The 25,219-nt window shown below is 39.7% G+C and overlaps 1 protein-coding gene across 1 annotated transcript; it reads right to left on the bottom strand.

Moving 5' to 3' along the window:
• Window positions 1–1,450: 1,450 nt before the first annotated feature.
• On the bottom strand, window positions 1,451–24,748 carry LOC137925621 (uncharacterized). The gene is made up of 10 exons (XM_068769093.1): window positions 24,624–24,748; window positions 24,025–24,090; window positions 17,269–17,442; window positions 14,668–14,866; window positions 13,683–13,958; window positions 12,885–13,174; window positions 10,226–10,669; window positions 7,961–10,115; window positions 5,152–6,768; window positions 1,451–4,326 (listed from the first exon to the last, which is right to left on the bottom strand). The coding sequence occupies exons 3-10, from the start codon at window positions 17,437–17,439 to the stop codon at window positions 4,241–4,243; spliced, it is 5,238 nt and encodes a 1,745-aa protein (XP_068625194.1). The 5' UTR covers window positions 17,440–17,442; window positions 24,025–24,090; window positions 24,624–24,748; the 3' UTR covers window positions 1,451–4,240.
• Window positions 24,749–25,219: the final 471 nt, after the last annotated feature.

Genomic DNA, 25,219 nt, shown 5'->3' with positions numbered 1-25,219 from the left:
CTTTTGGTACATTCTATACAAGTTATTAAAAGAAGCATTGATATATTTGATAATTAAAGTTTAATAAAAATTTATTTTGTTTTGTAATATATTATGTATAATTATACATCTTAATTATTTGCTGTTGCAACAGGTGGTGCAAAAGTAATGTCATAATTTAAACCGGCAGCCATTTTGTTATAAATTAATAATAAGTGCTCTGTTGTTGAAACAAGTTTATTTGAAAGTGTAAAATTGATGATATAAATTGGAAAAAATTTATCGCTCAAGTGGCCACCTCAAGAGTTGATGCACAATTGCGCTCGTTCTCCGGCATTTTGAATTGTTGCTCGTAAATCATCTGGCAGAAAATTGACGATATCTTCGTCAATGTTAGCTTCCAAGGCTTGCAAGGGGTTTGGTTTATCGCGGTGGAAGTGGAGATTGCACGAGGCGCTCGGACCAATCGCTTGATTTTTGAGCACATGGAGCTCAACAAGGAATACGAGGAATTTCACACGGCGTTAACACAACAGAGTGAAATTTGTCAAATAAGCAATAACAATAATTTCACGTTCTTGAGGTATGTATCAATCCATCGCTTGTTAACAACTAATTCTCTATATATGTACATCATCAAAGCACTGTCACATTTGGCGCCATTTGTAAATATTAAGGTACGTTCACATTATGACATTACTTTTGTGCCAAAATTGTGAATGTTCTAGGCTCCTTAAATAAGCAGGTATGTACATCAGGATTTTAATTGTTATAACGCTTTACCATTTTAATGCTCTGCTTCTGATTTGTTTTTTTATGTACCAACGTTTTTTATCACGTCTTCCGCCTCAGTGAAAATTGAGTCTAGTTTTTGTTGTTGGGTTTAAGAAAAAAGTGTATTTACATATTAAACACAAGTCAATTCAAAAACATGTCTGATCACAGATTAAATATACATTTTCCCAGTGTAGGCAGTAAGAATAAACTTACAGAAAAAGAAAGCGCGTTTAAACTGTACAAACTAAGGCTGCAAATTTTGACCGTTTTTTGGGGTTCTCTCTTTCTATCTTTTTTCTTGACTTTGATTTTACTAAGTTTTCCAGTATATATCTCGTTTCTTCATATTTTCTTTTATTCTTATTGCTTTTATTTACATACCTTCTACGCATCGCCTTCCATCCTTTACTTTTATTTTATATATTTCTTAACATTTCCTTTTACAATTCTCATTTGATGATCGTGATCTCGTACGATTACAAATTCCGTCTTCCTATTCAGATGTAATGCCTCAGACCTGAACAGGCTATGGAAACTTATGAGGGCTATATATTTTAATAATGAAGAATTACATAATTTAATAAATGTTGAAATAAGCCTAAAGGGAAACATATTCTCAAGTTGTGCCTTTTCCTATGAAGTCATTTACAGTGTAGTAACTATTAATACTGTACTGTACTGTACATCCTTTTTTTGAAGTATTTACTCTATTCGGCGAATATGGTAATGTAAGAGCCTAACCCTGAATGGTTAAATTTGCTTGTATGATGATGAGCAGTGATGGTAATCCGCAAGCGCGCTCCAAGGGGGGTGTAATAACACAAGGTACAATTTTTTTATTCGTTTATTAATAAACTAACTTTACAAATTTAATAATAGCAGAACAATAATAATCCTTATTTCTTTCATTCATAATAATATGATAATAATTCACCATGACTCATCGTATTTTATGAATATAATTATATGATTTTAAAAATAATGTAGAACGACAGAGAAAGCAACTTACAGGAAAATAATGCACAACGGAAAAAGGGTGTTGAACGAACTTCGCACTCGTCGGCGACAACATCTTTACAGTCGTTCGTGTCATTTGCTAGCTCCCGCGGGAGGCGGCCTCCCCGATCAATAAATCTACTAGAAAAAATATTACAATAACATAAAGTTAATTTTTATTGTATCAATTCTTTTATTTACTATTTCTCCGCCTATGTACAAGTTACATCATGTTTACATACCAAAACTATATGCTATCTGTGTGGTGTAACCCCTATGCTATATTTATAAGTGTTTAAAACTATTTGTATTTCTCTTTCTTCATAATTATATATAGTTGTATAATATAGATAATCCATCGGCATAAATTACTATCCATTAGTCGAAAATAAAAACAAAAACAATAAACTAAACGCGATCACTATACACCCAATGTACAGAGCCGGGCCGGAGAGTCCGTTCGCTAACTATATTATGGTACAGGCGACTCCTCCGCACGCACGCACGCATGCAAGCACGCATGCATGCATGCACGCAGCACGCACGCACGCGAGGAGCCGCTAAACACTTAACGCGCAACATATATTCAATTTCCCCGCTATACATAAACATTTACAGAGGTCGTACGCCGGCCGCTCCGGTTGCTCTCTTAAACTAATCCTCTAAAACAAAAAATAAACGGTTTCGCTGCACCCGCTCGCTGCGACGCCGCGCACGCGCACGCGCACGCCGCCCGGGCACCACGCGGCACACAATTAACAATAAGCGCGGTGGGGGCCGCAGCTCCCCCCGCGGCACACACATAGGGCACTATGTTCAGGCGTCGTAGTTTTAATATAATTATAAAATATTCGCAATACACTATACACACTACGTACTAACCACATCATGTATTGTATCACTGTCACACCTGACCGGTGACCCTTTGAACGCCGTTTGAAGTGAGACATAGGAGCTTGCGGATTCAGGGCAGGGGGGGGGGGGCGACAGCTGGAGAACAGATTGTCGGACAGTGGTGAGGAGGAGCGGCGTGGGGCGGGGGGCAGGGGGCCGAGGCGGGGAGGCGATCGCGGGTGACCGTCCACAAGCGTCGTCAGGGTGGTCAATACCATTCATCAGTTCATATAAAAGTAATCAAAGAGTCACATCCACAAATTATTGCTTTGGATCATATCCTCTCAGACGTAGGAACCGCAAATAAAACGTTTGCAAAAACACTTGCATCATGCTCACCACATCACCACCACACCGTCGCGCGCCACACTGCGCGACCGACGCCTCAAAATTTTGTGAACGAAACAGACATTGCAAGGTTCAATTTAGACACATCCAATTCCACCGTCGCTATACGCGACCGACAACTTCTCAAAGAGATGAACATGATTCCATAAGAATCGAAAAATATATTTAATCTATGCGCATACTATAAGTGACTGTATATCGAACTGCCGCGACGACACGCGGCGCGGTGCGAGCGAGCGCTCCAACGCTGCCCTACCACTATTGCCTACATCACTGGGTGGGAGCCGAGCGCCGCGGCGCCCGGGGACGACTGCGGGGCACGGGAACAAAGTGGGGCGTCGAGGCAAAACGTTTAGTATACTGGAAGCCCAAACAGATGAACTGTCGAAACACTCAGTCGCGATTATTATCACTTCACTAAGAAATCATTCAAGTTTCGTGTCACATTACAAATTACAATTATTGGTCGTGAATTCCTTAAATATAAAACGCTCGCGTCGCGTCGCAGCGGCGGCGGCGGCCGCGTTGCGCGGGGAGGCGCCATCTCCGCAAAGGCGCCGTCATTCATTTGCAAATTCCGAATCAATAAATATATGAACAATAACATATTCGAAATGGCGGCTTCCCGCCAACGCCAGTCCGGTCGCCTGCGGCTCGCGCCAGCGATCGCGATATTACAAGTTACGTGCAAAAACGTATGAAAATATTTTTAAAACTTTATGCATTTATTACTTTATATCTCTCGGGTATTAAACCTATTATAACAACGTGCCTACTAGTCGAGTGCTCTTTTGTACAATAATGAAACATTTCTCCCTAACCACTACGCTAAGGCTTCCGCGGCGGCGGTGCGATGCATCGACGACGCTCTTGCAGTACTCGGAACACGAAAATAACTTACGATTAAACGAAAACGACGGGTGCGTCGAGTGCGTCTGGTGCGTCGAGTGCGTCGCGGCGAATGGTAACATTTGTTCACTAGCTCTAAAGGACGCAGGCGGCGCCCGCGCGACGCGCCCCGCACTCCGCGACGCGGCGGCGCCTATTGCACAAAGTTTACAAGTCGCTGAGATTCATCAGGTCCGAAGGCCGGCGGGCGGCTGCCGGCGTCGCGGCGTCAGGAGTGGCGGAGGCAGGCGCGCAGGGCGGCGTGTCAGTCGAGCGGCAGCGGGCACAGCAGCGCCAGCGGGGCGTGCGGCGGCGCGGGCCGCGGCTGCGCGGGCCGGGGCTCCGCGCGCCGCCGCCGTCACTTGCCGTCGCGGGACGCGCGCCGCCGCCGCGCAGCGCTCGCCGAGCCCGCACCGCCCCCCGCACCGCCCGCGGCGTCGCCCACTGCAACACGCGCCGGTCAGTTCACAGGCAAGTTGCCAGAGGAAGGGCAGCAGCGTCCTCTGTGCACCGTAATACCACCCTGTGATCGACAACCTGCCTGCCGAGCGTGGCGGTAATGGTACATCACCCCATAGATATACTTTTGGGTGGAGGGAGGCCTATGCTTTGCAGTGGGCGTCTATGGACTAGACTCACAAGACTAGAATAGAAACAAAACGTCGCCGCCGCTCGGGACATGGTGTCCACTCACAAAACAGACAACATTGTCACGGTTATAGTGAGACATTAGATGCAATTGCAATGTCACCAGTTAGGTTCACATTGCATAAAACAGATGGCAACTGGGGACTCAAAGTTCTCGGGTGAAGGTCATGCACCAGCACAAGGTGAAGACGGACAGCCGTGTGAAGGGTTAAGGAAGACACTGGACCTTTCGATGAGTATTCGATATACTATTGGAAATCTATAGGCCAGGTCCTGCTTTGGCCATCCCAGAGCTGAAATGATAATAATATCTTTCAACTTGAAATAAAGTATGAAACATGAACCTTCTGGATCTTAGTAGGATCACAATGGCAGTGCCCACAAAATCACAGCCTTGTCAAATCATCTCCAACTGTCTTTTGATGGTGATAATTTTTGAGATAAATCAAGATTTAAATGTGCAAAAAAATATCACTTAACACCAGATTATATATGTATATATGTAAATAATAGATTTTTAATTCAATTATTTAGAAACTCAATGTTTTTCTTTTATTTTAAATCTTTCCAGTATAATAAATTAATTACGTCTAAATAGATTCCAAAAATTGCAGAACTCACCAGCACTTCTTGTTTTTCGTCGGACGGTGGTGTTGTTGGGTGTTGCAGGTGTAGACGGAGCGTTCTGTGCCATAGGAGTGGGCAACGTGGGGCCATGCCGCACGGAGCGCCGCGTGCCCACGCCTTCGGCACCCTTGACCATCTTCACACCCATGGGCTTCATACCCTTTCCAGTCTTACCCCTCACTTTACATATCAAAGGCTCATCACTATCACTGTCCGATTCCTTTTTCAGTTTCCCACAAGCAGCGACAACTGGATTCATTGGCTTCTGGTCGATTCTTCTCGGCTTCTTCTTCTGCCGCCCCGCCGGCGAGAGGCCCTCCTCGCAACTGATCGCGGAGGCGCAGGAGCTCTCGGATTCCCTTCGCTTTCTTTTCGCACCGGGACCGGGTTTGGTTGGCGCGGGGACGGAATTTACGGTCCGCGGGCTTACCTTATCCACCGACCCACTTCTTAGGCAATTCCTGGGCTGTAGCGCGGGCGACTCGGATCTGTCCAGCTTGTTGAGGCCGGGACTGAGCCTCGGGGTCTTGGGCCCGTCGGCCGGGCTGTTCATCTTGCTGCTGGACCTGGTGCGCACCGTGCTCCGCGCGACGCGCTCCAGCGTCGACGGCGACGGCGACTCTGCTCGCTTGCTGCTGTAGTCTGCAGTCGGGATCTCTATGAGCAACTGCTCGAGCAAGCTCTTGTCTGGGAAGTCGGCTTTGAGTGGAAGCCTCTCTAATTTCGAGTCTATCTCTTGAGACTCCGCACACGTGTCGCCGTTTTCGGAAACAAGTTTCTCATCTTTCGACTCGTTCGCACAAATCTTCTCCTGGTTTGAATACGTGTAAAGCGGTGGCGACACTCTGCTGGGCAAGTGATCGAAATCATCAATTCCCTTCTCCTTCTTGGGCGATCTACTCTCCTCTTGACTGCCGGTTTCATTCTTTTGAGCAATATTACATTCGTGTTTCACCTCGTCAACTTTCATTTCCAGTTTTTTTTCTTCCTTGTTTTCAATTCTCTCTGTGCTTTGACTCTGCTCGCCGTCCCTGAGGATCGGCGTGGGTTCTCTCTTGACGTCTTTGGTTTGTGTGGAGTCGTCGGGCGGCCTCCTGATGGTGTCTTCGCCGTTTATGTGGTCCGCGTGCATCTTCGCTAACTCCGCTTCGATGTCGCCCAAGTCGTCGATGTCGGGGGGCCCGGGGTCGTAGTGAGGTTGTCCCGTCGCCAGCGAAAGTCTCTCCAGCAGTTCGTCGGAGGCGGGCGGTGCGTCTATCACACCTATTATCCTCTGCACCGAGGTGGGACTGGTGGACCGCGGCATGTCGAGCCGCTCTTTCCTCTGAGGTCCCGGAGGAGATTGGCTGGCCTGGTTGGGGGACTTTTCCGAGAGCGCGTCCATCGATTCGATTCCAGAGTCCTCCCCTTGCGCCTGCGAGTTGGGGGAGCGGTTGCCGAACTTGTCGGGCTCGGGGCGGGCGGCGCGCTCCGCGACGAGTTTGCAGTAGGATTTGTCCTTGGGCCTCTCTTTCCTGCGCGGCGAGACCGCCCCGGGGCGCTGACTAGACGCGGGCGGGGACTCCACGCGACCGCCCCTGATTGTGCCTACGTTTGTCGATCCAGGGGGATCTGGAATACCAGTAAGCAAACTATATATCAAAGTCTAATTTAATCCCTCCCTGTAAATCGGGACACGTGGTTTAGTAACATTTTGCGCGCGCCTTCGTTTGCGTTTATTTTGCCCAATTCTCCAATTTTGTTAGCGATTTTATTTGCATTGTGTTAAAACTACATGATAGTTAGGCTTCCATTCAAACCCATCCAATTATTATGTGATGCTGTAACAAACAGACAATTTGCCAAACAAGCCATAATTGTTTTAAAATTTTGAAAATATGAACCAATGACTCATTACTCTACCGTTAGCTTCTAAGTTCCAAATGATTGGCAAAAAATACATTAAGGCTTTTTCAAATTTTATTTCTTTGCTTGTTAAACTATTTCACAATTGACAGATTATTGAAAACAGTAAACAGGCAATGCCTCTGGACATGTTACATATGGTATCAAAACAATTAGCAACACAGATGATTTAATTATGTTGATTCGTATGTAAACAGACAACAGAGTGGCATCAAAATGTATATAAAAATAAAATTCATTTGCTTCCTAGGACCACTGTCTGATATCAAAATAGAGTTTAGTTACATCTAAATATTTATAACATTATTAACAACAGAATACAAACATACAATTATCATATTACCAAGGTGTTCATTAGATAGACAAATTTTATTACGAGATATCCACAAAATACAATGAGCAGAAAATAAAATTAATCAAAATATCATGTAAATAATTCTTTATTTTAAATAATTTACAATTTTGTTGTGTGTCCATTCTCAATCTATGCACAGGTTTAATCTTTCCCATTATCAATGAATCATAACATAATTTATTTAATGTATCGAGTTATTAACAATGTCTTGGGGTAGTATGTACAAGTTGAAACATTTCATATTCTACCTATAGGCAGTTTGAAGTAAGGTTTAGCCTTGTGACATGTCTAGTGAGAGAAGGTTGTAAAGCACCATTAATATTACATTTAGTTTGATCCAAAAACTTATAAAAAAAAACCAGCATACAAGAAATAAACTTTGACAAATGGTGGCCCATTTTATAATAATAATAATTTGTGACATTTATTGCAAACACACAAGATATACATGTGGAACAAATTCTTCCGTATTCTGTGCATATCTCTCACAACACAAGAACATTTCAATGAAAGGTCAGAGTTTTAAAAGGCTTGTGTACGTACCAGGACAGGAGCTATGGCTAGTCTTCCGCTTCTTCTCGGAAGTGATAAGTCCGTTGGGTGAGGTAATTGCACTGTCAGTAAGTGTCCGTTTCAGTTTGTTGTCTTCACTAGCCCTGTGCGTGTCAAACTTGGAGTCCGCCACGTCGTCCGCACTAAGCGTCCGCTCCGGGCCCTTGTGACACTTGACCCTGTCCAACTCACTAGCACCACAGTTAACACTCTCATTAAACACCGCGTCCAATTGTACACTCTTAACATCACTGGACTTCAAATTATCACATTTTGCACCGCCTTCCTTTTCTAGTTTTGGAGTAGGTAACTTCTTTTTTACTTCATGATTATTTGCAATCTCTCTGTAACCCTCGTTCTGAGCGTATTTCCCTTCCCTCTCTAATAAATCATTCCTACAATCCTTGTCTCTCTCCTTCTCAATGGTTTTGCCACTTTCATTGATGAATTTTGATTTCTTCTTCATCTTCAGACTGTCCAGCTGTATCTTGTTGTTTAGAAGCTTGCAGTCATGGGATTTAGTGACAATGTGCGCGTTTTTGGATATTGTCTTCATCCTGTAGACGACGTTATTGTCCCCCGTGATTGCAGTTTTGATTGTCTCTCCTTCGCTGTAGTGGTTATTAAGTTTCATGTTCTTGACATGTAAATACTCATCAGTCTTTGTGTTGTCAGTGCCGTCTCCCGATTTGGTCGCTAGACACTCGTCTGAATCCCGTCTGTGAGACTTTTCATCTGATTCTATTGATTTCCTTATTTTGATCTTCTTCATATGCAAGTCCCCCGGACTGAATTTCCCTGACTTCTTCTCCTTCTTAGAATTCTTAATGACCGCTGAGTTTCGACCTCTAAGACTGATATGTAACGGTGGCACTCTTAGTTCACCCTCGGTCGGTTTCGTCAGCCCCTCTTTTTGTGATTGTAAATTGAAGCTGATGTCCGCCTTGTATACGGGCTGCACCACTGGTTCATTTTTATCTAACTTTAACCGCAGCTTCAAAGAAAACGAGTCAACCTTCTCGCCCGTCGGTGACTTTGGCGCGTCACTGACAGGCGGCGGTTTCGCGACATGAGGTCGCTGTAAGGCAACTTTGGTAGACTTTCCATCGCGTACTATCTTGTCCTTCAACGTAGCCGGTTTCTCCTTTGCCCCCCCTGTTCTTGGCTTGCCACCTTTCTGTGCCAGCAGTTTATCGTCCCTATCCTTTTTTAAAACTTTATTCTTTAATTTAGAATCTTCGTCTTTCTTACCATCATCCTCTGTGATCTTGGCAATCCCAAATACCTCCGGCGCGTCTGTTGAATTCTCTTTTAATTTGCATTGAGCTACTGTTACTTCTTCCACTTTTTTCTCCTGTTCTTTAGGTGGTGGAATATCATCATCCCTCATCAGGGTTTTTATCAGGTACTGCTTACTTTGTTCTTCAATCTCCTGTGCTGTTGCTTGGGAGCCAACAGTCGCCGTAGCTACTGAGGTGGTGGCTCTTATGGGCAATCTCATGGGAGGAGGCATTGATGATTGATTTGCATTGATCCTATCTGAATTTAGACTATTTGGCGACATAGAGTATGAGGCATTGGGAGGCGATTTGAAAGGTGGATTGGTATTAACCATTGCATGGTTTGGGGAAGAATTTTGATGTGGATTCGGATTTATAAACTTGGACGTCGACTGCTGGGGAACAGGCGGGGGTGGCATGAAACTCGACTCGTTAACACTTTCAAAATTATCCGACGCTTTCGAAGGCACATCGCTCACTGAATGACTTGTACTTGGTATTATCTCAGAGTTGTATGGACCATTCAGACTTGTACTGGAGAACTGGTGACCACCAGTGATTTCCTGGAGCAGAGCGTCGGGGTTCGAGTCGCTGGCGTTGGGCAGACCGTCCTGTTGTTGAGGATCATAAAGGAGATCTAGTTTTGTGTTCGCGTCTAATTCGGAGATCGCCGACAGAGCCGAATCGTCTAGATTAAGATCGGCTCCTAAGGACGGCAACAACTGGTCCAAGTCACAGTTGTCTGAGAGGTCTGGAATGGAGAGCCCCAGCGTGTCCCGGTACGGCTCATTCCAATCCGGTTGGCATGCTGCCCTAGACGCCGCCCTCTGCCTCGCATTGTACTGCTGTTGGTACCTCTGAAACTCCTGGAATAAACAGAATCATGTTACAATTCACTCAATATAAGTGTAAATTATCTAGTATAAGTCCTCCGAATTATCCTCTAATGAGTTTGATGATGTATTTATGACCTTACCTGGAAACTAGACTGCGTTTTCTGATCCATCGATGTGGTAGGTGGTGGTAATAAGGCTTGCAGATCTTCTGGCGTAACCCTCGTAGGGGGAGGCGGTCTCGGTCTCTGCACGACCGCAACTTGCACCCCTTGACGATACGGCGGCGGCGCGGGGAAGGCATCTGCCGCATAGTTTGCGGGGAAACGCGCGCGCCCCACCACGGTGGCGTTCGGCGCGGGATTGCGGTAAATTGGGGAGGGATGATGGGAAGGTCGGGGAGGAAAGGAACGTCGAATGAAGGGAGGTCGCACCGGTGCGCGGGGAGGTGGTGGCGGAGGGGGCGCCGGACTCGGCAGCGCAGGTTGAGGAGGAGGAGGTGGCGGGGGAGGAGTCGCCTGCGGCCTTGGAACTGAAGCTCGAACACCACGGTATTCGAATGGCGGCCGTCCAACTGCCAGTTCCACCTGTGAGAAAATTTACTTGGTTAGGCATTTATGCAGACACATGAAATTGTAGACATGAAAAACTCAACGTAAACATGAAAAACGTGAAAATCAGCATGACACTAATTACAGGCATGTCTATCTTCTGTAATATTTAATACAATAATTAATTAATACAATTGATTAATTATGCTTCAATAACCTAGAATATTTTCTCAAATAAATTTGAAAATGCTTCAGGGATTTATTTATTAGAGATAAAATTTGGCCAAAAAATACGAATCAATTTCATGTAAACAAAAACTTAGTGGTACAATCATAATTTTCCTTCTCATATTAAAAAAATGATTTAATTATTTATATTACTGTGAAAATTGAGCATACCATTCAAAGTCTGGTCAAATCTATAAAACTCAAACAATTTGGCAGTTTTTATACGAAAATTAAAGTTATACAGTTTAAAAAGTCAAAACCTCGTAATACGGTGCATGTTCCAAAAATTTGGGGAGGTCCATAGTGTACTTACAAAACATTGTGAGAAAGGGCTGTACCAAAGTTTCGACTCCAAAAGGTCTCTAAATCATTTGTAATAAACAAAATCAATTTTTTTTAATAAAATCCCGCAAAACATTATTGGAATACCTTTTACAAAATTCAAATCACATATTTTAAATAAATTGACGGAAACGGCTTATTATTTAAATGACAGGTATCCCATAGCAATGATGTCGTCTGATTATTTTGATTTAATTTAGGCTAAATTTGATAAAGTGTATACATATAAATCTGTATCGCAAAGTTTTTTTTTTTAAATTAAAAGATGTATTGTTGTGGAATTTCTTCTTAAAATATAAATAAGTAATAAGTTGACGATCAGTTCTGTTAAAAGTTTCTTTTTTTAACTCATACATGTTTCATATTAACTAATAAAATGAAGGGATGTCTATAAAGCTATATTTGTATTGTTCATTGGGAGATGAACGTTTAATTCCACCATGAATTTATTACTGTGATAAAAGTATTATATCTAGGTTACAATTAATTTAACATACAATGGATTGTTAGTGTCATATTTAATTTTTATTTAGAGAATCATTTTATATTGTTTTTAGTTCAATTTATTTATCAATGTTTGGATATAAACTACATAATTATGACAAAGCTGTGTATGCTTACAATTAGCGAACATATTTTTGTACTATATTACATGAAATGTTGTACATATTAGTCATAAATAAATACACCTTCAAAGCATATCTTTTCATTTATCGTGTTTGAAACTTTTTTCAACTGAATTCCAAAAACTTTTTCAATTTCTTTCAATATATGACATATTACATCTCTTGTGTCAACAAGAGTCAAGTTCAGTCTACCATTTGTTACAAATGCTTCAGATCAGAGAAGAAAAATGAAAAAAAACTCCAGGATACTAAATGTGTTTTTAAAAATAATATAAAAGATTTAAATAACTAGAAGGTGAACATTTACAGTGCATTAACCCCATTCAAATGTAGCATTGGAAGCTCTGTGAATATATCTGGGTTCCTATTGTAAAAGTGTACACATTGGCCTTAGAAAGTTTAGTCAAGTTATGAAATTGAGTCTAAGTACAAATAAAATATATTTTGCCGGAGTTCACCCTCTCTAGTTTATTCCTAATTTGTTGATTATAATGACCCCAAAATTCCCAATCCTTAGGTTATACCAATGGTATACCCATCCAAGAGCAGGTACCTATTTACGGTAGGTCTTGCTTCTACCGTCTCCGACAGCAGTACTCTTTAAGGTGCACATACACACTCACTTCTTATGTTACCAATACTTACTCAGGTAAGCTGGCTCCCATATTATACGGATATGGTACAGGAATTGTTGGCACACCCACAATTCTATTCCCGGCTATGGTGGGTAATAGTCTAGCATATAACTCTGTAATCCGCACGACGCCGAACGCCCAGCCACACACCAGGCCAGGCCCATGAACAATTCGACGTCGAGGGGTTAACCACATACCTACTACGAATCCCACACCAATGAACAATACTTATCGCTCACGCAGTAGGCGGACTACTGGTCCCCCCAGTACACTAGTCCAAACAACCGGCTCCGTAGTTTTGGTTGAGAACTGCCTAAAGCCGAATGTCTCTACAGCTGGTTAGTATGTTGTGGGTTTATGAGTAGTTGATTGTCGATACTAAATGTTAACGGCATACTAATGTAAACGGCATATCGTTACCTGCGAGTCCTCAAGCCGGTCGAGCTTGGCCGGGTGCGGAGCGGGCTTGGCACGCGGCTGTGGCGCGGCGGCGTCGTTCTGCAGCAGGTTCACGAGCAGCGGCGACGACATGGCCACGGTAGGCGCGGCCGCGCTGGGCGTGGGTGTGCTGGGCGCGGACGCACCCGACGCCGTGGGAGAAGGCGCGGGATAAGGGGGCGGAGGACCGGGGAATGCCGACGTGGACGGCCGAGGGAACTGCTCCGCGCCCGCTGCCGCCGTTGTCGAACGGGCCCCCGGACCACTTAGACCTGTCAAATTATATATCATAAATATACATTAAATTTTTTTATTCATCGTCATGTGAGTAATAACTAACTAATACATTAATTGGTGATTAGGTATAATCTAATAAGACCTGTTAAAAATGTTATCAGTGATCTTTTTCTCAAATATCTTTAACACATCATCATCTGTCAATAGATGCTCACTACAGGTGTACATAGACTTTCCTCGTTCGTCACGATGTCTGACTTTGCGCTGCCGGCAACTAGCAAATTCTCGTTCGTAGTAGCTACTCGAGAACCTTTAATCTTCAACAGCCATTGCCTGCTCAAGCAATTTTTGTAGCTATGTGGCTGACTTTGGTTTTACTGTGCATCTCCTAATTTCTTGTTGAACCTCGCAGCAATGCTCCTAGCATAACTCCACTCTCCATTACTACCTCTGTGATTTTTCAGCCTTTTTTTGAGTTGTATTCCATAAAAGACTAGATAAAGTGCAGTTGCGCGATGCGTGATGTATAAACAATTTCCCCACCTAGCGTATTCTCCTTCCGATGTATGACCCTGGCCTGGGTCATGCTTCCGAACGGAAACTCGCAGCGGTCGGTGGTGGGCGTGGGAATGTTTTGCGGTATCTTGCCGTCCATCGGGCACACCGTGTTGGGGGACTTGAAGTTGTCGCGCGGGGCGGAGGCCGAGGTGGCTGCAGGCTCCGGCGGTGTGGACGAGCTCTCCCCTTCTCCCAACAACCGCCCGATGCCTCCTAACCCCGCTAAGAGCTCCGAGCTGGCTTGCCTTGATGAGTTGCCATCTGTAATGCGATAGGATAATAATTAATCGGCATTTTCATGATACGTTGAATCGATTAAATATTTGGCATTATTGCGACGCAAGTCAATTATACATGCAGTGCTATTTTTATTAATTTTAGTTTTAATTTAAAAAAAAAATTGTATGTTTAATTGTGTGTGTGTGTGTGTGGTATGAATAAAATGTTTATCTAGTTATCTAGGACATATTTTTGTAGCACCCGGTATTTGATTTGACACATTGTGTAGGAGAGTAAATCTTTTGACAATGTTCAACAATTGGGTTTAGTTTTGTATAGGCTAGAGGGTTGTCTTTGTAGCATAAAACCATTTGATTATATCTAGCTATATAAACACCTCGAGTATTACACCAACATATTGTGTTGTGTTCTATATTCGCCCACTAGATTGTTATGTCTTAGTTAGACTTTGTACAACAGCGATCAATTTGTCTATTTGTATCATGGGAAGAAGAAGTTCAGAAGAGTTTCATTTGATACAAATGTTATAAAATCGTTCTTCAACTTGCAATCAATACATAGCCATGTATTTCTATCTCGTAACCACAAGTGTTCTAATTTTTCTTTTGTGGAGTATGTGGGTCTACAAAAACCCACTCTGTTTGTCGTGTGTGATGCGTGTGGAGTGCACAAGTGTGGTGTGCGCGTGGCGTGTGCGTGTGTGGTGTGCGTGCAGGGTTCGCTGTCTGACCGTGCTGCGCGTCGGTGCTGATGCGCAGCTCGGCGCCGTGCTGCAGGCGCAGCGAGACGGCCGCGTCGCCGTCCAGCTGCACGGACAGGATGCCGAGCGCGCGCAGCTGCGGGGCGCCCGCAGCCGCCAGCGCCCGCAGCCGAGCGGCAGCAGCGCGCGGCACCGACAGCGTCACGCGCACAGAGTTCCAAGGCTCCACCTGCAACAACACCCAACTCGCTTTACGCTTCGCTTTAACGTTCCTCCTAGTCAATATGCGACGTCTGGCATCATTGCCACTAAATGATCCCTTGCAAGGCATAGGCCTTCTCCAAATATCACCACGATAACCGGTCTTGCACTGCCCGCATGCGGCCACTTCTACCTTATCCATGTCGTCCGCCCAACTACTTGGGTATTTAATGGAATCAGGTGTTACCTCGCGGAAGTCCATCTTAAGTAAGAAAAGGACCAATATTTAGCCACTTCCGCACATGCAGTGGTAGTCGTGCAATGAAATGCACCGCCCGCCAGTAACTCTCTCTGACTCTGTGTTTGGCACTAATCGGTGTAACATAACTCCTGAAGATGCCCCGTGGAGGGGTGAAACACGTGGTGAGTAATTTAGCGGTGGCGGTTGTGTGATTCGCATTGTTTGCCGCATACGCATTTATCAGCGGGCTGGCGGGCGGTGCACTTTATTGCACGACTACCACTGCATGTGCGGAAGTGGCTAAATATTGGTCCTTTTATTACAACTACTTGGGGCCCAGTGATCCACGTCTACCGGCTAGGGGTCGCCACTTGAAGAATCTTTCGGTTTTAAAGTCCATTCAGTTGCACATGCGATGTGCGCCGTCACTTTAAGACGAGCAAATCTTCTAAAAAGATGTAACCTCGTTAAAAATCAAAACAATACCTGTTGAGGTGTTGTTTTTTATAATTACCATTGAAGTAAGACTTCGGTACGAAACCGAAAGCTTAAGTAATCGTTGTTTGTTATTAAGACATTAAATTATTAAATACATTTACCACTATGAAATACGCTTTGTTTATTTAGTTTTTGTAACGTTGACTTCGCTAACCAATCCAGTTGGAAATCTAAGGGGGAAGGCTCATGTCCTGCAGTTGAAATGATGTATCTCCAACCACTCTTGGCAGTATTAAGTCGAAGAGACAAACAATTTTAGAATTATCAGAGATGTTTACTGACAGCTTTGTCCGTATATAAAATATGCACTGACATAAAAAAATTATGTATGTACTGGTTAAACATAAATCATTTGAGCAATGGATTTAATAAAAAAATGTCTGCAAACGTTTTACACTGTGTAGCGAGTGATAATGCAATAGTGTATTATAAAAAAAGGTAAAATCCTTTTCAATTAGTGTTTTTCCGAGATCATCGACACGAAGCTAAGTGTCAATAGGATTTTTTTTACAAGCATTAACACACTTCGCAAGTGTTTTGATAACGAAAATGGACATATCACGCTGCATGAAACTGGTTAAGATGTTCACAACAATAAAATTTTATTTATAGAAATTTTGTATTTAAAAAAAAAATTATGGACTTTTATTATGTTACAACATAGAATCCCTGAATGGTAGAGTTCCTACTAGAGCTTTCTTATGGGACGGGTGACAAGCGGCCTGCATTGTCTTCCTGACCTTCGTTTGTCTGACCACCCTCCCACTTCAGAATGTTCGAGCTCAGAGCGAGGGTCCATGTTTCAACCAGCCCTTGCTGGTGACACACGTTGCATCTACATATTTCATTAAATTTAAATATTTTATTTTTAAACATTTTTAAAAATAAAATTCACCAATAAAAAGTGTCCCATATATCAACGTAAATTTCTCTATGAACTGATTTCAGTTATCATTGTTGTGGCGTCTTGTATGACTTGTTACGTTAGGGTGGAGGCAGCATGGAGGCTGTATTGCAGCGGTGATGAACGACAAAGCTTCACTGCGGACCGTGTCGTGACCGTGTCCGATGCTAGAGTCGTCTCAAAACGCCGTGACGTCAAACCCCACGTCACCAAGTGTCAGCTCGTGTAACATTGTGGGTCACAATTATTATGATGAGTAATATTCTATTTTTACTGTCTTTTGAATGTCTACGTTATAAATATCATTGTGTTTAAAATGCTACAACAGAATTTTACTTTCTATTTTATAAGTGTCCTATAAATTAACGTCAAACCGAAATCTGCCGATGTGAAAGGTAGTGGCTGACCTCATGAAATCAATTAAACACTTCTATGTCAAGTAGTTGAATAAAATTGTATACGGGAATAATTATAAGTTCATAGTTGGACTGAAAGGCTTCCCTTCGAACAACAAAAGACTTCCGGCGAACTTGACTGTAGCATCGCTCTGCCAAGTGGGGGGGGGGGGCTCCTACTAACGTCTCATTTACGGGCTCGTGGTCCAATCGAGAACGTTTCGGACCTAACGATCACTGTCACAGTAGACGAGCAATTCTTCGGGCTACATTTTTGACCTTCGTTGACCTCCCAATTTCAGATTAGATCTCGCACAGCTCTCTCCATTAGTAAGCAATCACGTCTTGGATCCAATTATAATCAAAAAACTTCGGATAGAGATGTGTGTTACCTTGTTGACTTTGAGCGTGTGCGGGTGCGGCTCGGCCAGCAGCGCGCGCAACTCGCGCAGCAGGCGGCGGAGGCGCGCGGGGAACCGCGGGTCGCGCAGGTCGCCCTCGCAGGTCACCACCACGCCGCACGAGCCGCACGAGCCGCCGCCCCCATCGCTGTCCGCTGCCATGCTCTGCCGACAAACAATTCACAATCACATCAATTACACAATCAATACCTACAAGTAACCTATCAACCATCACCTTCCTATCAACAGTATGACCTACTTAAAAGCTACAACCCCCACAAAAAGGCGATTCTATGATATGGGATCATCATTATCATTTCATCCTGGACACAGGCCACCCCCATACACTTCCAATAAGAAGACCAATTGGAAGCGCTCTGCAGCGTCTTTTGCCAATAATATTTTTTCCGATTCCAAAAATAGTGCCTTGTTACTTATGATGAACTTTGGTGGAAGCCTAGCCTCCTCGCATTGGGCATCTATCGCCAAATATGAACCACAATTAATAAATAATGTCCACTGCTGGACTTCAAAGATTAATTGGAAACAACTTGCCTCCAGGGTCTATCAACAACCATAACATGGCTGTCTGTACATGTCTGACCTAGTGACATCTAAAACCTTAAGAGCTGAACGGGCATCTGTTCTGCACACTATATGACCTGCCCACAACCACTAACAAGTACACAAATACAATATGCAACAATATACACAAGCCACTCGTTATTTCATGTAATAAATATAGTACCTTAAAGTTTAAAATATGCGGCTTGCATGTGTACAATAAAAGTTGTCTGCTCTAATTATAAACAAAAAATATTTATAATTATCTATCATACAATGTTTTAGCTTTTTAATAGAAGTGCTGTCCATGGCCAATGCATTTTAAAATCATCATGGGTGAATAAATGTAATAAAGGAAATTAAATGTTTTTATCTATATATCTAAACAATTAATTTCTTTTATTACTCCTCACAATAACATTTTCAAATTATCTTATTCATGTTTGAGTAAAATAATAAATCCAATTGAAATTATAAATTAAACAGTTCAGTAACTTATGCTGGTAAAAAAAAAACTTATTCATTCAATAATATTAACAATTAATCATAAAGAAAGGTGACATTCCAGGGGAGGTAAGAGGAAAATATAAAGACAACAAAATAAGTGAGATCAAAAAAGTGAGTACAGATGGAAAATAGTGGAAAACTTAACTCTCTATTGATTTTATGTTTGTTTAAAATGTATTACGAAGTTGAATAAAGATTATATCAGTATGTTTTAAATATCATAGAATATAGAGCATGTTTGGCAACAAGCCGTTGTATATAAATTGGAGCTTTTGTATATAAAATTTTTCTTAAAACATCTAAACCAGAAATGTAACTGGATTAGTCAATTTGTGCACATATATTTTCAAGCTGTTTTATTTCTTATTTAATTTGCTGTTGTGTAATAATTATTGGTATATTATTAGATATTAATCTACTTTTTTCTTATTTTCTGTTGTGCATAATAAATATTGTGAATGCTGTAGGTATTTTAATTGAGCAGGTACTTCAAAATTTTTAATTCTTTTAAAACTTTATTGTACTATTATAATACTTCTGCTTCAGGTGTGGTTTTTCACGTAAATACAAATTAAATAATAAACCTCTGTTTAAACTATGTTTAGGATGATGAGGGACCTACTGCAATGAAGAAAACCATCTATCAATACCCTTAATGTTTACATAGAGGAAACATATATTAATGCTAATACATTATTACATTGTACAGTAAATAAATTAAATAATAAAGCCTTTTAGTTCTTAAAAAATCTTTAACCATGAACTTTTACAGGTCCTTATTGGTAAGTTTTGAATGTATATTATACAATTAATCATTAAAAAAAGTGACAGACCCTAGTGATTTCATGAATTAACATAAACTTAATTTTATGATGGTTGTAATGATCCAATGTAATATAGCTATTTTGACTTAAATTGCTCTTACTTAAAAAAAAACATTTCAATTGCTGATTTAATTGAAAAATAAAAAGTGGCCAAATTGATTTAGGTATACTGTACAAGGATATAAACATTTTGAGTTACATAACCATAGGAAACTTTAAAAACTTCCACCACAAAATATTTAAAATGAAATGCATCAAAGTCAGCTGTAGACAACACAAGGCATTAGTCATCAGTTATATATAGTTCCATAATTACATTGAACTTACATAATATTGTTATAAATTTATTCATACTGTTATGTGTTGCCATGAATATGTGATGTAATAAATAAACAAGTCTATGTTACCTAATGACAAGGTGACTCTGAGGAAATTAAATAAGATTTTTTTATATAGTCATGAGATGAACAATATTTAGCTAAGAAAATATTTTACCCTGGCCATAGCAATTTGGCGCCTAGCGCCACATTTATAAACAAAATTCGTAGCAAAAACAAGTTGTCTGATGTCTTATTGGACTAATAATTTTACTAATTACCAAGGCACATTTAACTCGTGAAACATGCACAAAGAATATTCATCGTCATATCAGCCAATAGACGCCATACGACGCATAGGGCTTCCCAAAATATAGCCACGATGACCAATCATGCGCTGCTCGCACCCAGGGACTTCCCGCCACCGTAACTACGTCATCCAGTGGGGCCTACCCTGGTCGCGTCTACCGACTCTTCATTCTCGTGGTGGCCATTAGATAAAATTTTGATCCCACCCGCCATCTGTTGCACGAGTGATGAGCCTCGACCACTGCCACTCCAGTCAAGCAGTTCGGGCCATGTTGCTGCCCATTTCTCCCTCCGCGGATCTCCTCATTTCTGATTGGATCTTGCAGCATTGCTCTCTGGGTGACCTTGAACCTTCTAATTAGGCTCACTGCAAGCGCCCACACCTCAAAGCCATAAATCATCACCAGTGACCATCTCTCCAATCCATAAGTCATTGCTGGCAATACACACTTGATGAAGACGTTAAGTACTAAGAAAATATAAAAATAAACCAACAAAGTAAATAACTATTACAGAAGGCAAACAGCCTATATTATACTCACCCTAATAAATGACATAGGGAATGACAGCTTTGATTGAAAGTAAATAATAGAGATTAAAAACATAAATTCAAACAATTGTATAGAAACTTCCACTAATCCTTTTATAATTTTTTAAATCAAAACATTTATAATTCATTCGTCTGGGTGTAGGCATAAATAATAATGTTCCATTAGATATCATAGACCTTCCTTTTATTAGTAATAAAACTAAAATTAAAGCAACATAACTAGTTGTGAAATAATAAAGTTTAGTCAATTTACTTTATAGTTCAAGTGTATGTGAGCACCATTGTGTATTTCACTACCAAAATAAATGTATAAAAAGCTGTCTAAATAGATGTTTCTTTCTATTTATTTATTTTTCAACTACTTATGTCCATACAAGGTCCAATGTCCATACAATTATAGAAAAAAAAATAGTTTTAGTTAACAGAGTAAATAAAAATTTACACCTGTCAAGGGTATCATAACTTGAATTATTGCAAAAAGATTAAATGCATATTTATTTCGGACTGTTTCGCAAAAACATTTTTATAGTATCTAGACAAAGGTTGCAACACTGTAGTAAAAATATTTAAAAAAATTACATCTTTTAGAATTCAACAATCAATAAGTCACAAGACACTATGTTATCATCAGAATAACTTGTCATCATAAATGAGAAACATAACAATATAATTTTCGAACACCCTATATCCACACAATCACTTGTAGTAATTTGTTTACTATTTACTACAATATGTAGGGGCGTCAAACTCGCGGCCCGCGAGCCGCGTGCGTCAGAGTTCAAGATTTTCAAGCCCAGTCAAAACAAAACTATAAATAGTTTGGCCAATAAAATATATCCCAAAAAAAGTATTAGAGAAAAGATGTCAATAATCAGGATGTAAACAATAAATTAACATTTATATGTTTATTAGAACATAATTAGTCAAAATATAAATATATGTTTGTATAAACTTATTTGTTACTTTAGATCCTCAAGTTTGACACCCCTGTGTTACACTATTGTATCTCTGTCATCACTGGCAACTGGCTGATAGTCTGAATCCATTCATGTATTTTACACCTAGCTAGACAACAGTAGCATACTGTTTGAGTATAGCCAAAACAAACTTTCTTTTTTATACACAATAGTATTATGTCAATAGAAGTTTATCTATATTACATCAAATGTATTGGAAACATTGTTTTGTTTTATTAATAATATGTATATACATGTTCAACTACACATTATTATTGGCACACATTGTAAATAAAGTCTAGTAGTATTTCCTTTGACAATACCTTATGTTTGTATGCAACTATTTCATTAATAAAAGGACAAAATTTATTTAGAATAAAAAATTTGGCACTAAGATGTGATATACGAAAATATTTTGCAAGAGCATAGTTATACTAAAAATATGTGAGACACACAGCATATGAAGATGTAAATTTGAATCAAAACGATTGTAAACAAAGTATATTAAAGTACATAAACAAGAGAAGTAATTCAATGAAACCCATTAGTTAATGACTACATGCTTCAACTAGAGTCAATGATCTATGCAGGCCATGGTCAAGGGCCAGTCAATATGTGCATTAACATATCCACTTACACATTCACAGCCTGTTTTGAATTTTAATACCAAACTTTATTCATAATATTACATTTCTTCCTTTATAAATTTAGTTTACAATCAGCTGATTGTAAAAATGTAAAATTGGTCATTGAAAATTCATTTTTTTTAAATATATTATTTACCATATCATCCATTGTAATAACACATTAATTTTTAAATTTCTTTACAACAGGATTGGATGCATTTTTTTGGAATTTAATTAAAAAGGTCCAACTCATCTATTTACAACAAGAATTAAAAAATTATGATTTATTCATTAAAATTGAACAATACACAGAAATGTTAACTCACTTTTGTTATAAAATTAAATTCAGTTTTTGTACTAATAAGTGGGATTAGCCCAAATATAACAAGCTACCGACCTATTCAAACATTTATATATGTTTTTGGTGACAAAATAAACCTTAATAAATATTAACCTTATTTTTAATTTGTGAAAAAATAATATTAAAGAATTGCAGGTTATATGTCAAGGGCAATTTAAGTATATAATGAGAAATATTATTTAATTATATCCAATGAATCACAATATTAAATCTGATTATTCAATTACTTTTATAGAACAAGAATTTGGAAGACTTGTACCTTTACTAACATTAAAATCAAAGAATAATATACAGGTGATCACAAAATAAAACACAAGATAGGAGAAAAATACTAAGCTAACTTTAAATGCATTTAATCATTTATTAACACTTTTGCAATGGTACAACTTAATGTCTTTCAGGTTTTCAATACTGAAGTTTTGCAGAGATAAAAATACAAGTGTATAAATGATACAGAAATGTTAATTGTACATACATATACACTATACATAGATGATAAACACCATACTTTTTATCAAGTAACTAGTAGCCACATATTAAAATAGGATGTTGTAATATATACATACATATATATTTATATATAAGCCTAAAATTAACTTTGTATATATTATATAAACTATTCTCATCATATTTTCCCATAAGTAAATTAAAATTAAATATATAAAAGAAATTATTAAATGATTTTAAAAACAGAACATTTAAAAAACAGAGGTCATAAACATAACCTAGTTTCTGTTGTTGTTCTATTAGAACATCATTTCTTTTCAAAACAAATTTGTAATACTGTTACTAAACATTATAACAATTCCAGTACAAATGAATTTTTGCTGTAGAACAAAATAATTATAAATTTTAATTCATGCACAAAAATTTAATCATACTAGAGATTTTAGGTTAGCCATTTAGGTGGTTAAAATATGTTCAAATTTTATTATGAGTAATAAAAAACTATTCCATGTTTTATTTTGTACCACCATTTCCTATTTATAACCTCAACATGCAAAACAAAATAACATAATTAATAAGTTTTGTTCAAAATATTATTCATATTGGAACAGTATCAATATTCCAATCAATTAAATATTAGATTATAAATATTAATATTATTAACATGAGCAGGCAAGATTTAATTCAATGACATGAAACTGATGTTCTGATTAGCAATGTGTTAATCATGGAGGCCTTAGATAATTCGTTTTATTATATCTCAGTACAGTATCTGCAGTAGTTGAATTATCCTAAAAAGGCGGTAATGACATGCTACACATTTCTTTATATTTCCATCAATTACGTCTTTCCGTAGTTTTATTAATTCACAAGAGGTAACGAAACCGTGTCACAAGGAATAACATTAAACCTAACCTCTGTGCATAAACTAAACATTTACGACGGCTCAATTGACCAATAAGTCACCTATAAGACGCCGCGAATGCTATAAGAATTAAAAAAATAAAGTGGACTGCGTAAACAGATTTCATTAAGCAGAATGTTTGCTTGGTCGTCAGCAAGGTCGTTTTTCATATACTGCCGCACGTTACACAACGACAATATTATTATTGGCAAATCAGAGTTACTATAAATGCAGCTGGACTAAATTTGGTTTCCATTTCATCCTAAATCGCGTGCTAGCGCGACCGACCGTCCCTCCTGTCAACCGATGTGTCCATTTTGTGAGGACGTCTATGTTTGACACCCCTCGAAATGTAAATAAACTTAAAAAAAAAGCAACTCACCTATCATACAATGTCACATTCCGCTCAATACCACGAAATTTCTATTGTCTTGTGTCCCAAATCATCCTGGAAAATCAAGCTCAACATTACAATCCGCCGGACGCAAGGCAATTTCGGTCCTATGGGCACTGTCCCGTCCACTACTTCATCAACATATGATATTAGCCACTATTGTTCTGCCCCAGCTGCGCCCGGGGCACTGTCCACTGATTATTTTCAATTTTCCACAAACAATCCCGTGCGTGCAAATAGACGAATTTGAACACGAATCGAAACCACTGATTTATGTTCCAGTGACGCAAAGCTCATATATCGTGAAGAGCAGCAGCCATTTTGAAATGTACGGGGAGTGCAATCACGGCATGGAACATTCGTAATTTACAGACGTTCTCGCCACTCGCTGGTGTTTAATGTTCCCTTAATGTGTTATTAGGTTTAGGCGGTTTCCATTTTCACACTTTAGATCACAGAACTTCACTCCATTTTCCCATTGAAACTATCCAAAACAACCTAAGCGACATCCGATAATTCCAGCTTACCCCATTTGCATGACACACATAGAATTAAATAAAAAACACTCAAAACACATAAAAACGTACATAAAACGTGTCGCGCCGGATCATAAGAAGTTAACGCATCTCATCAATATAACAATCCAGTAGAAAAATCCTTAAAAAGATTGGTATATATTTTACAAATAGTTATTCGGTACGAACAATAACAACGGCCGCCATTTGCAATTTTCAACTTGACATGCGCATTGACTCGGAGTAGACAAATGTACGTGATGTAACCTTTGTACGGGGTACATTTTGTAAGAAGTAAAAATTAAAATGCTTTCATTGCAATTTAACAATATTTAAAAGTAATCTTAAAAAATTATCGAGATTTCCAAAATATGCAAATAAGTTTAGAATATATTTTAAATAATGTACAATTTATTTAGCAATTTTAATTGTACGCGTTTTCAAAGTCATATCATCAGATTTTCATGCTCCACTGAAGATTCATCGCGATTGGTTCAAAGTATAATCTCCGTGTTTATGTAAAAATATCAAAAAATTTGATTGGCTGCCGCCATGAAACGTGAGGACACGATTCACTTCCTGTTTTTATGGTGATAACTATTTAAAATAAAACTTCAAGTTTTAATTCAAAATATAATTAGAAAATTATTGTTTCACATAATAACATA

The sequence above is a fragment of the Battus philenor genome, unplaced genomic scaffold (genome assembly GCF_028537555.1).
Source record: "Battus philenor isolate CCGP_79_NKW_IND1 unplaced genomic scaffold, ilBatPhil1.0.hap1 SCAF_27, whole genome shotgun sequence".
In the NCBI taxonomy this organism is placed as follows: Eukaryota; Metazoa; Arthropoda; class Insecta; order Lepidoptera; family Papilionidae; genus Battus; species Battus philenor.
This window is presented reverse-complemented; position numbering and strand designations above follow the sequence as displayed.